Genomic DNA, 16,937 nt, shown 5'->3' with positions numbered 1-16,937 from the left:
AAGGCCAAAATGTATAAAAAAAAGGTTATGTTCCCAGAAAATATCCCTCTATGTGTGGACTAGGCCTTAGAGGCACTGACCTCTGAGAAATCTGCTGATAAGCTTCTGGAAAGACTATTCAAACTGAAAATAGTTACACAGCACCAAGGACCTTGTCAATGTTTCAGAATAAAAAGATATTTTAAGTGTGGTTGGTAGCAGTTTTGTGAACAACACAGCTAAAGAAGAGTCTTCAGTTTAGTTTGATACACAAATTAGTATATTTTTTTTTACTAAATTCAAGCTACATAGTGGCATCTGCAACATATACCCACGTAGCCAAAATATCCTGGCCTAATATTGGCCAGTCTATCTTGTTGGATTGGTGCGGTCACGCCAGACTCCCGATGAATGATGATCAAGATTCATCCTCAGCAGACTTGCAGGCACCGACACCAAGTTCAGCCCAAATTGCCAGCACACAGCTTGAAAACTTTGTCAAATCTGGCAGCAATTTATTTTAACTTCAGCTCCCTTTGTGACTAGAAAGTAGGCTACTGTCCCAGCCATTGTTATTCGTCAGAAATTATAATGTATACCCAAATGAATTGAACAGAAGAAAAGGCCAACACCACTTCCACTAAAAACTCCTCCCAGCCTCTATGGATTATGCTTGTGTTGTCATATGTGCCTTTTTTTGGGCAACAGACAAATGAGTCCCAAAAAATCCAACCCATTTCAGCTACAGGATGATTCTTTTATGAAAGTGGTTGGTATTTCACTCATAGCAAAAAATGAGCTGCTCATTCGACTTCGGTCCCTCTTACCTCCATGAGCAGTACTTGGAGGATTTCTTGAACTTGAAGGCAGAGCGGGACAGGGTGTTCCTCGGCAACGGCCTGGTGGGTGGGGAGTACACTGAGCCTGTTGCCATAGTGTAGCCAGGAGTTGCCGTGGAGAAGAGGGGGGTGGTGCCTGTACCTGTCTTAAAGAGGAAGTGCCTGCAGGGCGAAAGAAGAAAGAGAGAGAGATAAATTAGTTGTGGTACATTAGTAGGGGGACATTGGTTTTGTTTACACACACACATACACAGGAAATTAACTGCAGTACACAAGTGTCACACACCATCGCCCCCAGCAGCAGATTCAACAGTGTGACATTTCATTACTGCCCTCTCAACAAGTGTTATAAGGTTATGACACTAAACTACACACCATATTCACATTTACCAGCCCTAAACTGTGTGTCCTGATAATGATCCAGCTTGGACATTAGTAGAGTTTTTGCAAGCATTCGCAGAAGCACAGATTTCCCAAAGCAGCACTTCTGTCAAGTGCATATGCACGGCAATTAAGTGTCTGGTACTAAAGAGGATGATGACATTTTTCAGTAATTTTACTTGTGATAACGTCTGTCAGCCATAGGGCATTCATGACTGCAGCATTTTAGTGGTCATTACACAAAATATTAGGGCTCAGAATGATGTCAGCCTAATCAGATTTGGCTGTTCAAAACAAATATTCATTTATTTGTTTCTTTTTTCCATACATAGTCTGAGAGTTTGAACAGGGTTTAGTGGGACCTTCAGTGTGACATTGACATTCACATAATTAAATAAACTGTGCCAAAGACGGATCGGAAATCTTTTCTGCAGACACTAGACATCAAACAAAAAGCCAGTGACTGTTTTATATGAAGTTGCTATGAGCTGTAAATTCACCACTTGTAAGCCAAAGGCAGAAGATAAAGTTATTTTGGGCCTCTCCTCCTCCAGGCAGCTGCCTCCATGTCCACAGCTGCCTATAGCCGAGACCAGTGTGAAATCCAGGATCGTCACTCTGCTGCAGCCAAATCTGGGGGCTGAACATTCCCCAAAGTAAAGTGCACACGGACTGGCAAAAATAAAAAAGTAAAAAATACTGCTCAACTTAAAGGAATGTCAGTCAACTGAGGGGTCTCCTATTTTCAGGGAGCAGTCCTAAAAAAAGTAGTCCAGCAGTCGATTAATCATGGGAGATGTAATTTTTTTGACTCATTAACAACAATCAATTCTGGTTAAAAGGGCTTAAATATAACCACTAAAGGGCTGACTAATGTTGGTGGGACCCACTTGGGGTTAGGTGAAATAGTAATAGATAGATAGATAATATAATAAAAAGGCTGTTTAGGGAAAGAGCTGCACTTTGGACTATATCTCCAGCAGGCTTGACTGAGCTGGAGATAATGTTTGATGGCAGAAACACCACAATTGCTTTCTTGCAGGGAAAGTGGGAGTCTGTCCTTCTCTAGATACATGTTAAATTCTGTTAATTTAACATGACATAACAAAGAAAATGGCTCTGAAATTCTATCCACCTTCAGTTGTTAGAAATCCATCTTAACTTGCATCTATAGGTGGGTTTCCATCAACCCTCAAACTGCGCACATTGAAATTATGGATATAAAATACACCTAATGGAAACACATCAATCTTGAAAAAACTCCTTTTCATAACAAACAACAACTTGCATGAGGTGGTATTTCGGTCAATTAAAAAAAGCCATATTTTGCAAAACTGCAATGCACAAATCTGTATTGGAAACTCACCATACGACTTGTCAACAATAACCACCCGTAGCACCCCAAGCTACATCTCTGCTGCAGATGCCTTGCCGCTGCTTTATTACTGCAGCATGCTAAAGCCACAGATGAATAAATGTTCTACAATAATGCACACTGGCGACTCTTCTGTTGAACTACTAGTGAGCCACGTTGGTTGCCAGATCTCAACATTTACTTTGGTGAGTACAGTCTTATCATAGCCAATACAATCAATGACCAGAGCACGAAAGTAAAACCCAAATTCAACCCTTGTTTTTCTTTAAAAGAATCTGTTCTCAGATCTGCTCCCAGATCCCACATTTTTGAAACTCAGACTTCCAAAAACAGTCTGCTAATGTGGCTTATGTGTTTCTGTGCTGGAGACTTGAGAGAATATTTTGTTGTGGTATAAGTTCTTAGTACTTCTGTAGCTTCATGTACTTTCCAACTGTTGCTCTTTGACATTAAAAGCTTTCCACTAGCGAACCAGCGTGATGTCTTTTATTGTGGATAAGTTTTAGGAAATCCAATATGTTTATCACCAAGTTAACAGCTTCTTTAGCAGTACTATTCTTGTTTGTTTGTGTTATTTAGTCATCAGGTCAGTTTTAACTATTGTAGGGAGTAAATGTGCAATCAGTAACAGCCACAAGCTGAAAAGGGCTGCAGGCTCTTATTGTGGTTTGTGACCAGCACACTTTTAACATGTCAATACGGTTAAAAACATTGACTTGCTGTGATTTGCAAAGAACAAACACTCAAACCAGCAAAGGGTGGGGGGTGGGGGATACAGCATATATCACAGTATTTTTTTGAAGCAATCATGTGTTGATATACAACAATTATCGACTTTTTATGACATAAATGAATAATATTGCAACTATAAACTGAAAACTTTTGGCAGCCTACTAGTATAATAAAATCAACTGCTTTTTAGTTTCCTAGTTATGTTTTGCTGCAATAAAAATGATTAAAGTGAGATGAACAGACTGAAAACTACATATTCCATAAGACAGATGATGACAAATTTTTCCTTTTGTGATTTAATTTACAGTTAAAAGAGGGAAATTAATCACAGTAAATTGCAATATATATTATGTGATACTCAGCATATTGCAAAACTCTTACAAATTGCAATAATAGTGCATTGTGACTAAACTAACAGGATAATATTGTATCAAGGGGCCTCTGGTGACTTCCACCCTTTGCACTAACATGGCATGACTGCTCAGGGCCGTTTCTGGTATGAAAAATTCCAACAAGTTGGATTTGGCTTGAACCAGAATAAGCTGTTTAACTTCACTGAAGTCTGGATTTTCACAACAGATTGTGCTTTTTTAAGCATCTTTTCTGAAATACCCTTAGGTTTTGGTGCGTTTGTTAAATATGTGACTCCATCTACACACACTTTCACTTGCGTTTTCACTGTCACCCCAACTTCTGTAATTACATGTTCTGTAGTATGCCAACACAGACAAAAAAAGAGCATAATTTGCAAAAGACATGAAATATATATCACAGGCCACTGCAGTGACATGGTATATGTCACTATGACACTTCATATACACCAGTGTTTGTCTTTGTGTAGACCACAATGACTGTGACTCTCATTATCTCATACAACCAGAATGAGTCACAGTGTGCTCTCATACTGGTCTGCTGCTGCACACAGTGGGCTGACAAAGCTTTATTGTGCTCATTAACCTGATTAATGAAGCCAGTGACATGATTGTTTTTTTTTTCAATTCCACATTTCTTTACTCAAGCATAACCAACAATTGCCACCAGCCCCTAACTAATTTATAATCCATAATTCATCCAATATTTATTCTTGTGAAAAGTAAAATGCAACCACAAGATTAACAACATTTTTTCATGGATGTCTGAAATTGTTCATTAGGATGATTGCTTTTACCACATATTAGAAGGAAAGTTGCTAAGAACTGGAGGCCTCATCTCTCATTAAGTAATTACTTACCGGTTTAACCAAAACAAGAAACTCAAAACACTTCACGTGTTATTTATTTTCCCTAAAAGGCTGTCTTTGGAAGTTTCTACTGGGAAATTACCACAAGAAAATCACTGGCACATACATGTATGGCTGCAGTAATTACTAAGGTCACAATGTCTAATTAATGACAGAACCGGTTAACGAGCATCTGTAATTACAATCAGACTGCTCTCTAACAAGGCTGTGTGATTAACAATTAGAACCTATTATAACAAGGGTCCTTCAATTAATACCTGCCTTCAGGCAAGATGTGAAGCGAGAGATAGAAGGAGATGGGAGTTTAAGTGGGAGAGACTGAATAACTAGAGAAAAAGATGGGTGACGCAACTAGAGAAAGACACTGAGCACTATGTGAGTTCTCGCAGTTTAAGAACAAACATTTAATCTAAAGCATGAGATGTGCTCAGTGGCACAACCAAACAATGACCTAAAACAAGAGGAGATGCTCTATTTCACATGATTTGAAATGACATGAGGAGGTCATTTAATATGCACTGCTTTTTTTATGAGGTTCAGTCTCATGCCAGAAATTCCTAACATTGCAATGATGATTGTGTGACAACATTAAATCATTAAACAAGTACATGTTCAACATCCACGTGAATGAAAAAAAAAAGAATATGTACACTCTTTCTTAATGTATGTCTTTGACTTTGTCGGATACACTGTGGAGTATTTTCCCTTGGGCTGCTACTAGAAAACATGTTTTTTAGTCTACCAATTTATCAATCCGACATGAGCCTTTGGGAGATTAACAAGTATCTACTTGATGTGATGATCACCAGTTAAAGGTCAGAGAAAACCCATTAGTGTAAGTTTTCACTTTAAGTGGGGTGCTGAGTAAAATACTTGAGTGGTTCACAGTCCTGCTCCTCAGGGCCCGCGGCAGTCCTATCTGCTAGTTACAGCCATTTATCTGATGTCCCTGGTGTAAGACGTTCCCTGACTGGATGGTCGGAGTTAACAACTAGCAGGACTCTGGGAGTCTATTCAGCTGGCATAACATGCATATCAGGTGATCAGAGTACAATCACATAGTGCTTGACAACACACAAATGCAGGGTAAATGCATCCGAGAGGTTCCACAAAGAAAATTCAAATGAGTGTGTTGTTTGTGAAGACACAAATTGCTGTGAGGGTGCAACAGGTTAACATAATTCCAGGAACACTATTCTGTATGGAGTTAGTGTCTGCTGTTGTTTGTATTCTGCTTTTATTTCTTGGGCAGCCGAAGCATGTGATGGTGGGTGGCAGCTAAGGGTAGGAATCACCAGAGGCCCCACAATACAATGTTAGTTTACGAGACAATATCAACATGATTTAGATACTATATTGCCATGCAAAATATTGCCCCCACCCCTAGCGACAGTGGTAAACCACTGTGGCTATACTGACAAAGGACACGCAGTGGCTACTTTAATAAGTCTAGGTACTTTAATAGGTATACCAGTCGCAGTATAATAATAATAATTTCAGAAAAACTCTGCAATGATTTTTATTTTCATGAAGTTTAAATTGAAGTTTTTGCTGACACTGTCAGAAAATGTTAATTCTACCTTATGTTTATCATGGAGGTGCACCTTAGACTGTAATCGGCCGATTTTCAGCTTCGGATCATGACCGTTGTTCCTATGCTGTGCCGATCAAATTTATGATTTATGGTGATGGTTCCCATTGCAAACAGCAGCACAGACATTTAAGTTAAGAGACTGTGGTCAGAGTCGCCAATACCCGTCCTCAAAACTTGTAATTCATCGCCATGCATGCTGCAGATGGTTTGAAAACTATCCTGTAAAGCTGATTAGCTCAAAGGTGTAGCATAAAGCTAATGTGAAGTGTATGTCACTGGAAGATGCTAAAACACCTAGCTTCTTAGTCCGGGAGGCATAACTCAATAAAAACACACATATGAGTGCTCTTCCCCAGTCTGCCAGTTGGCCGATTAGGACAACATATAGTCTCCTATGGTAGCTGATACTAAATTCAAAACTTGAATACAGAAATGCTAACGCTAACTGTGTCATATAAGTGATCGGAAAATGCTAACGATTAGCACCATAGTTCGGGAGTATAGTTAGAAAAACACACAGAGCTGGGTGGTCCCAACTAGTTTGGTAGTTAGTTAAGTTAGTTTTCTTACCAAGTGGGGTCCATTTAAAGGGTTTGGTGGTTTATTCCGTGGGGGAAACATGTTTCGACGCGAGCGGTTTGACGTTACTCAAACTGCAAGGCAGCTGTCAATCAAACGTGACATGACCACGCCCCCTCCACCCAAACAAATGGTTTGAGTTTGAGCCGCCCAGAGCACCGCCCAGGGATTTATTTTATTTTATTTTGGCTATTTTTTTTAATTTATCATTTATTTAATGACATTAAAAATAATGAAACATAAGGGAAATTAGTGGAGTGAAGGGGGAGAGCACTTAAGCAAGAATTAAGTTAAAATGAAAAGGCAAAATCCTCATTGCACATAGGCCCACTGTTCTTCTATTGTTTGTTATTTATTATTTTTGTTTGTTAGGGAAGTTGTTTCTCATAAGCTCTTTTTGTTGGTACCAACAAATAAAACAACAATACTACTACTAACAATAAAATAAAATAAAAAAAACAAAACAAAGGGAAGCTTGCCAAGGGTGCCAATGCTGAATGTCCTACATCTGGCGCTGAAATGTTGTAGTAGGTGGTATTGCACTCGAGTCTATTACACCGACTGGGGCTTTTAATATTTTGCCAACCCCCAAAAGATGACAAACCTTTTTAATAACCTTTTAGGCTGAATCATCTGCAAACACACACTCACAAACCTTTCAATCGAGTCAGCAAGTCCCATAAATTGAGTTTTCTCTTTCTGTGTGTATAATCACATTCACACACACATACATGCTCACATGCATGCAAAGCCACACAACACACACACACACACACACACACACACACACACACACACACACACACCACACACACACACACACACACACACACACACACACACACACACACACACACACACAATTCCCAATGCAAAAGACAAACATGCTTAGCTGGAATGTGGTTATCAGCAATATCAGTAATACACACCTCACCCACACATGAACCCATGCATTTTTAAAAGTTACAGTATTAGGTTTTACACTGAAAAGCAAATTTCAAAATCTTTACTCTTCTGACTTGCATTGCTTTATAGGTCTTTCCTTCTCTGTGGTTTTTATCATATATTTCTCTTATTGTACATAGTTTGTACAGTGAGTATGCTTATTTAACAAACAGACAGAAACAAACAGAAACAGAAAACAGAAACAAAACAAATTTTGTTAAAAGTTCAGTTTGATTTTTTTTTCTTTTTTTTAGTTTTTCAGTTTCAATTAGAAAACACAAATACATGTTGAACCAACAGGAAGGGAGGTTATTCTGTCTGGTGTACTGCCTTCTGTGTGTGTGTGTGTGTGTGTGTGGGTATGCATGGGTCAATTTTTATGGCTGCCACTTCATTATTTATCACCATATTAAACTGCTGCATCCCTCAGTGGAGTGCGAATGAAAAACAGTCACATTTTATCATGCTTTTATTCAGAGTGAGAGAGAACGAGACAGAGACCAGCCATGGCCACTAGTTTACACACACATATAACACACACATACACAGGAAAAGAGAGAAAAGGCAGATAACGGTGAAGATTAAATGACTATTCAGGAATTTAAAACTCTGTACTTTTTAATAGTTTATAGATATATAAAAAGAAAACTCAATTTAACCAAACATTTAAATTTAAAACACTTGTTTTGTGAGAAAATAGCGGTCACTGATATCAGCCGAATTAAAAATAGATGACAATCTGACAACAGCGGTGGTCTCCCTTGAGAAACTAAACTGATTTTCCACTTGCTTTCATTTTTCTTTTTCTATTTTTGCTACCACTTCCTGCCTTTCATCACCAACATCACTTTCATATCAATTATTATGAAGTTGTAATTATCCTGGGTAGTGAAGCTGAAAACTTCGAAAAGCATGGAAAATCTTGATACCAATAAACCTCCACATGATATCGAAAAGTAAAGCTGCAAATGTGATTCAAACTGACCACAAAAAATGAGCCAAAACAGAAGGGGGTTATGGGTAGACGGACATGTTGACATGTGGTAGTCTGTTGTTTGTCACGCTTAGAAAGCTGAGCGTGATAAAATGAATTCTGGATTGATGGTCATATTCAGCAGTTCCTTCTCGTGTTTTTTCATGAGTACACCAGAGAAACCCAGGCACATCCATCAAGCTTAGCTGAAATTACATGGACAGGAAATGAAATTTGTTTTCACACAATCTGTCACCAAGAAGAATTACAGTTTTACCAGTACTTTCATTTATGAGTCAAGAGTGTGCCTCACTTTTCATATAATTAGCAGTCATCTCAAATGTGAAAATGCAAATAGTTAACTTTGAGTGAAACCAATAAAAAAAGAAGTGAAGTTTTACCATAAATATCTTTTCCACTAGAATAAGAGAAATTTTGAGGACACAGCAAATCTTTGCACTGGTCATATTTATTGTGCATGAAACTAGACACTTTTTAAAGGTCCAGTGTGTAGGATTTAGGTGGATATATTGATAATAAACTAAAGAATTGCTGTGTTTTTGTTACCCAACAACTAGCCGTTTTGTCTAGACAGGCAGCGGGTCCTTGTCTATGAAGATTGCCATGTTGCACCATGTCTCTACAGTGGCCGAGTCTGTACAAACCAACTATTGGTTCTATAAAGGGACGTTTTCTCATTGAAAGAGGTAATTTGTAGCCCCTCTGCAGGGAGAACAGCAGAAAAACACTGACTTTTTATGACGTTAAACTGCTTTATTCATCGTTTTACCAGTTTAACTCCCAGGCTCCATTTGTTTTGGACAAGAGGAGACCTCTGCATATAATTCAGTTAATGTTCTGAATAACAGTGTTATTACTGTTTTAAATCATGGGTCTGTTTGTTTTGGAGAGAAGGAGACCTGTGTGGACATTTCAGCTCATGAAAAAAACCTCCTGAATATCTGGATCAGAAATACGTTGAAAATACATGACGTTATTGAGCAGACATTAGAAGGTGATGGATTAGTGGCCTATCTGTGATGTGTCAAACAACATTAGAAAAACACTGATTAGTAATGTAAAATGTCTTTAGTCAGTGCTTTTACCATTTTTTATTCACCTGGTCTGTTTGTTATGGAGAGGAGGAGATCCCTACAGATAATTTGGCTCCTAGTTAAGACCTGCTGAACAATGAACAGTGAAGGAATTTAACCTGGAAAAGTTTCAGCTGGTTGAAATCCACAACCCTAACCACTAGATGGCACTAAATCCCCCTAAATCTTACACTGTTCCTTACAGGCTGTTCATCAGCAGCTTTGATCAAAGAATAATAGTCCTGGTTTTCCCATCATCCCCAATGCGGGTTATAGCCATATCAATCCAGCCATAGCTGGCAGTTAAATGTGGAGCCAGTGCTTCTTGTGAGATTAGAGACATGAGGTTTTCATAATGCTGCTGCACTGGGACCAGGACTGGGACTCTCCAAAAGCACAAACATGCAGTGGAGCTGCAGATAACTAGTCTATATGTCTTAAGTGTGTTTAAGTGCAAGTCAATTACAGCAGACAGACAGAGCAAGGATAATCAAGTGTAAAATAACTGTAACCACTGTGTGCTTTGCTGAGAGTAGCATGATGTCAACCATAACTAATCTGGTAGTCCGCTAATAATATTGGCCCTTCAAATACACTAGTCTGCAACGTGTTTGCATTACATTAACACTATTTACACTGGGCCTTTTAAGTGTCTTTGACAATAGGAGCGACACAAGGAGGCTCTGTGTGTGTGTGTGTGTGTGTGTGTGTGTGTGTGTGTGTGTGTGTGTGTCACAAAAGCAAAAATGCAGGCAAGTTACGGATCCTCAAGAAGAAAATAACTGTAACTAATGTTTGGATTGTGGACGTTGTATATACCATAGCTGTCATGCCTAACACTGTGACAATAACCAATGAACATCAGCTTTCTCCATACATTCCCACAGACACACAAACACACACACGCACATACACATGCACACATACTACAGTAAGTGGGATAAGAGGATCATTCAGTTTACATTTGACCATTTAATTGCTCTTTCTCTTCATGCCTAAAATCATGCAAACACCCACACAAACCTATAAAAACGAGAGCTTCTGATGAGTGTCTTTAAATGGTTCCTGTACATAATGCACTGTCAGGAGAGCAGTGAGTTCACAGTGTGCCATAAAATTGAACTGGCTTATTGAAATATTGATCAGAAGACTCTGTTTATCCATAATTTTGCATTCTTGTTTGTACTACAGTGGAGTAATGAAATTGGGAAAAGCATAACATACATATTGAGGTATTTTTGAGACTCATTTTTATTTCATTTATTTAATGTGAAAAGCTAGTAGCTGTACTTACTTCCAAAATTTCATAGAGGCTTCTTGAAAATGTCTTTTGGACTCTCTTTCGGAAAATGCCTTTTAGACATGACATTCTAGAAACCTCACAGTGAATAAGAAGCCTGTTCCCAGTGTTACCAATCTGCTGATTTTTCCTTCAGATTTCTCTTTGTAACTATTTAAGGGTCAAAAGGTTTTGGCAGAAACATCTCAACAACAACCGAATTGAACAAGGTAAGTGAGTGGTGCCCAAAGTCCAGCATGAATGAAGAAAATTTGCCATGGTAATGTTTTTATTTCTCAGTGCTAGTAACTGTTATTGCGATTGGCGTTTTATATTGAGTGGTTATTAAAATGTCTGGCAAAAGTCGCTGAAGTTGAAGCCAAACTGAACTGAGGAGGAGAAATGTGTGCTTTAAGATGAATCTGCCAAAAGAAAACAGATACTGTCAAATAAATATGATCCAGAGGTGACATCCTGTCTGAAGCTAACAATGTGCTGGCAGGAAATAACAGGCCAGAAATGAATGAATTCGTGTTTTTTATAATCAACCCTTTAGTGTTTAAAAAAAAAAGTTTCCATTGAAGGTACCTTAAGGTTTATTTTGTTGCCAAGGACTTTTATACAGCTGAAAAAAATCTCACTCTCTCTTTCTTTTGGCCTTAACAATAAAACTATAAGTGCATGGGTTAGGTTACATCAGTGATTTGTAGTGCTATAAAACTTTTAATTAAGATTCATAAAAATGTGTTCATATCAACTAAAAATGTAAAACAACACTATCAATAATTACATTTACTCTTAGTTTTAAATGACATTAGAGAAAGGGTCACTTTTTAAAGAATTTTTTTGGCTTTTGCCTTCATTGTATATAGGAGAGCTTAAGCATGAAAGCAGGCCACAGGTTAGAATCGAACCTGCGGACACTGCGGGGGGGATACAGCCTTTATACGTGGGGCACCCACCAGGTGAGCTACTGGGCCCCTCAAGGGTCACTATTGTGTGTGTGTGTGTGTGTGTGTGTGTGAGAGAGAGAGAGAGAGAGAGAGAGAGAGAGAGAGATTGACGATCGTCACCTGTTCAACCCGGTGACCAGTGGTGCTGGGTGTCCCTGTGGACACGTGTGTACCCATGTGTGTGTGTGTGTGTGTGTGTGTGTGTGTGTGTGTGTGTGTTTGTCAGTGTACAAGCTATGTCTTTGAGAGAGCACGTGTGTGTCAATGGAGGGATTACCACCTCTAAATGAGGACATTCACACTCTCCTGTCATGTCTCACCCCATTCTCTCTTGTTTTCAGCTCCTTGGAGCCCAATAAATGCCCATAACACACCTCTTTACTTTCTCTCTATCTGCAGTCTTATGTTCTGTCACTCACATGATCAGCTCAAGTAGCAAATACACAAAGTGCTAAAATTAAACAAAAATTTGTGTCACTGTTTCACAATTCAACCCAAGAAAATTATTTCATATTTTCCTCTTGTCCTCTGCCAAACTGAAAAGGTATAGAGTTTGTGTTAAGAAAAATCTAGGCTGTAAAAGTGCCTATTTCATTGTGAAAATGGTAAAAAACATTTTTTTTCTATATTGAGAAACTGAAAACCAATTTGAATATATTTTATGTCCAAAATATCTGTATTTTTCTCTATTCTGGCCAGAAAGTATCATCTCAAATTCTTTCAATCTATGTAAATGAGTTTGCAAGATGTGGAGCATGGTGGGGAATATTGGGTCTGTGTGATGAAAACATGCTGGAAGCAATGTATGAATTGACATATTTCCATCACTACATAGTTGATATAAATAGAGAGGAAGATTTAAAGGACTGTCTGTGAATATGGTAAATGTATTTGGCATTCAATCTGGAGAAGTGTTAGTAAGTTCTGTGTATATAAATATGATGTGCTTATTTTATTCTAAACACTCTGAAATTTATTCTCCGTCAATCTGCTCGCAAACAGAGAAACATATGTCTCAAGCCTCGTTTAGGAGTGAGAGAGAGGACAAGAAAGACACAGACAAGGTATCATGTAATGTATGTGTGGCTGTGTTAAAGAGGTCAGAGAGAACAGTATATAGGGTAAAGGTATGTGGCAGTTGGTGAGTGTTTTGTCTGCAAAGATTAACTATAGAGTCTATATGATACCTTGGCTGTTTCGCTCTCTCTCTCTCTCTCTCTCTCTCACACACACACACACACACACACACACACACACACACACACACACACACACACACACACACACACACACACACACACGGTCTATCTGATACCATGTGAGCTGACAGGAATGTTGAGGAGAGAAGCAGCCACTGTTTAAACAGTGAACATAAACCTGGGTGAGGCTGGTGTGTGGGAGTGATACTGATCTCTACATCTGGTCCAGTCAGTGTGTCAGTCACTATGCAGTTTGACTGATTACATGTTTACTATGGATTTGATCAATGATGCGTAAGGTGTGTATGAGACAATCTTTGTGTTGCAGCCTCTGATAAATCTTTGCATCAGCAATAAATTTTACACTTTGACTAACGAGATAATGCTTGTGTACTTTGCCATATTTTGAAGGTGGACAATGGACAAAGCTTTGAAACTGTCTAGGGGAAAACATTTTTCTATTAAAAGGAAAATATTCAAATAAAAGACAGAGCGACACTGACTGAAGAGTTGAGTGTGAAACTTGAGATGCTGATGAAATACCGTTCCTTTCAGAGGTGATCTGGTGATTGCACTTGAAAGATTGACATAGGTTTGAACTTGTGTTTTGGGCCACATTGCTGATGAAATGTGACAGAGAAGCGGCATAATATGGGAACAGAAAGTGGATGATCTTTAAAGCATATTGGCACTGACCCATCATCAGTCAGTGCGCAGCAAAAAGACCATCATCTGCCTGTGCATCTGCCACATAACTGCAGGGCTGTCACCAAGAAAAAGACGATTCAACCCGGACACAAATGCAGATGAGAATGCTGAGCCGCCAAAAGAGATTATTTGATTAGCTCTTTGATCATTTCTCTACATTTTGTGCTCTTTATGAACATGGTCAGAGGTTGTTCTCCTTTCAGTGGCTGAGCCCTGAAATGTTTGAATGAGTCTGCGATCACGATTCCATCAACAAATGTTGCAATATCAACAAATTCTAGATACTGTTGTTATTATTCTGTCAAACACACAATTAACTGTAATATGACAAAAACAAAATTTGCAACAAAAGAAACAGCACGATTGAAAAAATATATATAAATACAGGAGTAAGAAAATGTGAAGCTATTAAGTACAAAAGTGACAGCATTAGTGAAGAAAACAAAGGGGAAAAAAAGAGACAGGCATGATTGGAGATCTGCTGATCCAAGGCGGTGTCTCGGCTACTTGAGGCTTTTTGTAATTGGAGTGCTTTTTAACTTTTAACTTTTTAACTTTTTAATTCTGAGTAAATGTAATGCCAATGTGTCTGATATACTTGCTTCATTTTGGTCTAATCTAAGCCCATCCATGGCATATTTTGTAATATAAAGAGCACAAACACAGGACTTTCTCCCAGGAGACCACTGTTTGTGTCTTGTGCGAAACAAAAAGTTAACATTGAGGTTTTTTAAATGATAGTTCAGGTCACATGAAATATTTGTCATGTGATGTCACGTACACCATGTTTACATAAACTAGTTTTGGTGATGAAACCTATGCTTTTGGGGAAAAGACACCATGCATGTAATAATCAGAAATTGACATGCCATCCCTGTGCGTCCAAAACTGATGCTTGAGGGATGAGTTGAAGTGTGGGGCAACTGACTGAGCTGTTGTCTTTGACAAGTTGAAGTGAGATCATGTTACTTTTTGTCTGGTGCCCCAATGCAAAATCAGACATCAGATGTTCTGTGACTTCTTACTGTGCACATAAGACTGTTGGATTCTTGCTGGTCAGTATACATCAACTATATAACAAAGGAGGAATAAGAAGGATTCATGCTGAAATATCTTTTGAATGTAATACTTTTGTATGTGATGTGCTTCAAAGCAACTGCATGCATATGACTTTATTAAAGGGAGTGTTTTTGCCTGTAAGCCCACAAAACTATAAAATGATACACCCAGACCATACAATACAGGATTAAATTGAAATGAAGATTCTACATTCAGGTAAACTTATGTATGGTAGCATGGATGATTAGGAGCTTAAGTATCTAAAGTTGGATCGACCAATTTTGCCCCAAAAGTTAAGACGTTTTTTTGGAAAGAAACTGCCCAGCCAGTACAGTCCGTTCGGCTCTGAAGATGTTAGATATGAGCACTGACTGAATGTGTGTGATTTGCTATGCAGGGAGTGTCCCAAGTCACACAGCATTTATTTTTCAGCTCCACCCCGCAAGCTGATAGTTTTTTCTTATCCCCTCTCCTGAAGCCTCGCAAGTTGTTTTATCTCCACGTCTGTCCAAATTTTTGTGTGCGTGTGTGTGTGTGTGTGTGTGTGTGTGTGTGTGTGAGAGAGAGAGAGAGAGAGAGAGAGAGAGAGAGAGACATACTATTTCTTACACAGATCCCCATACATACCACACTCTCTCACAGGGTCTGTCTTTTCATTTGGGGTCGGCTCAGTTTTGAAAGATGATGCTCCGAACCGTGTGTGTACATGTGTGTGTGTGTGTGTCTTTCATATGAATATAAAGCTGAGCCAGGGACATGGCTTGGCTGTCCCAAAGGCCCAAATACTATCCAACACACACATGCAGCCAAAATGTTGGGGGTTGTTAAGATCCTAGAGGCAGACATTTCCTCCTCTATCAATCTATCAGCATCCCATTTTTTCTCTCAGGGAATGAGACAAAAGAGAGTGAGACAGAAAAAGAAGAAAGACAGAAAGAAAGAGTTGGCTACAAATTGTCTGGTGAATTAAAGGTGAAGGTTAAAGTTAGCCTCGTAAATTTTATGTCTGTGTGTGTGTGTGTGTGTGTGTGTGTGTGTGTGTGTGTACTAGCCTTCATAAGAACATAAAACCACACCAGGGTTCATGGTTTGGCTGTCCCAAAAGTCCACCAATTCTCCCAAACACTAACACACACACACACACACACACACACAAACACCAACACACAGCCCACATGTTGGGAGTTACAAAGGCAGACATTTCTCCATCTATCAATCTGTCACTCTCCCTTTCTCTATGGGTGAAAGACTTTAACGAGAAGGGGACAGAAAAAGGAAGACAGAGTGAAAGAGGGAGTGGGATACACATTGTCTGGTGAACAGAGGGTCAAGGTTTCTCCTATAAATTGTGTATTGTGCGTGTGTGTGTGTGGGGACAGCTTGGGGGCAAAAGGCCTTTATACAGTCGCCAGCGCGATGTTACACTCTGCTGGAGAGAGCAGTGATTTTTAAAATATCAGAGGATTGTGAGGGGAGTTTGTGCTCAACAAAGACAGACGGGGAGAGCTACAAATCGTTCAGTGAACGAGGTTCATATTATCCAATAAAACCCATGTTACAGCTGAAAAGAAACCCACACTGACCTCGGCATGCTCTCTAGTGCATCGGATGAACAACTGCTATTAGAAGTCTACGGCTCTCTAAAGCGCTTCAGCACGGAGGCTCATTTACTGTACACAGGAAATAGGCTACAGGGTGATGACTGACGAGAAACACAGACAGTTGGCTGCATCAGAGCTGAATTAGCACATTTTTCAGTTCATTTAATTTCTCTGCCATCAGATATTAAAAAAAAAACCCTACAAATTTAAAAGAAATAATGAAAGAAAATGTTGCGACTGAATCGTGTTGGTGCGACCGACTGAGAAAGTTGTAGCACCAGTGCTACCGGTGGAAAAGTTAGTCTAGACCCTGCACACCCGTCCATCTTGTGCATCTCTGATTTCTTCTTGCCGGCCATTTTATTGTTGCCAAAACTTTGTAACTTGAACACTTTGTGAAGCTTGTG

The 16,937-nt window shown here is 39.1% G+C and overlaps 1 protein-coding gene across 2 annotated transcripts in view; it reads right to left on the bottom strand.

Annotated features, from left to right (window-relative positions):
- Positions 1-16,937, bottom strand: part of tenm3 (teneurin transmembrane protein 3) — a 266,761-nt gene that overhangs the window by 131,019 nt on the left and 118,805 nt on the right. For both annotated transcript variants that reach the window (XM_042484304.1, XM_042484305.1), the window contains exon 7: positions 807-980. In XM_042484304.1, coding sequence (XP_042340238.1) covers positions 807-980 — 174 coding nt within the window. The remainder of the gene's footprint in view (positions 1-806; positions 981-16,937) is intronic.

This window comes from Plectropomus leopardus, chromosome 4 (assembly GCF_008729295.1).
Source record: "Plectropomus leopardus isolate mb chromosome 4, YSFRI_Pleo_2.0, whole genome shotgun sequence".
Taxonomy (NCBI): domain Eukaryota; kingdom Metazoa; phylum Chordata; class Actinopteri; order Perciformes; family Serranidae; genus Plectropomus; species Plectropomus leopardus.
This window is presented reverse-complemented; position numbering and strand designations above follow the sequence as displayed.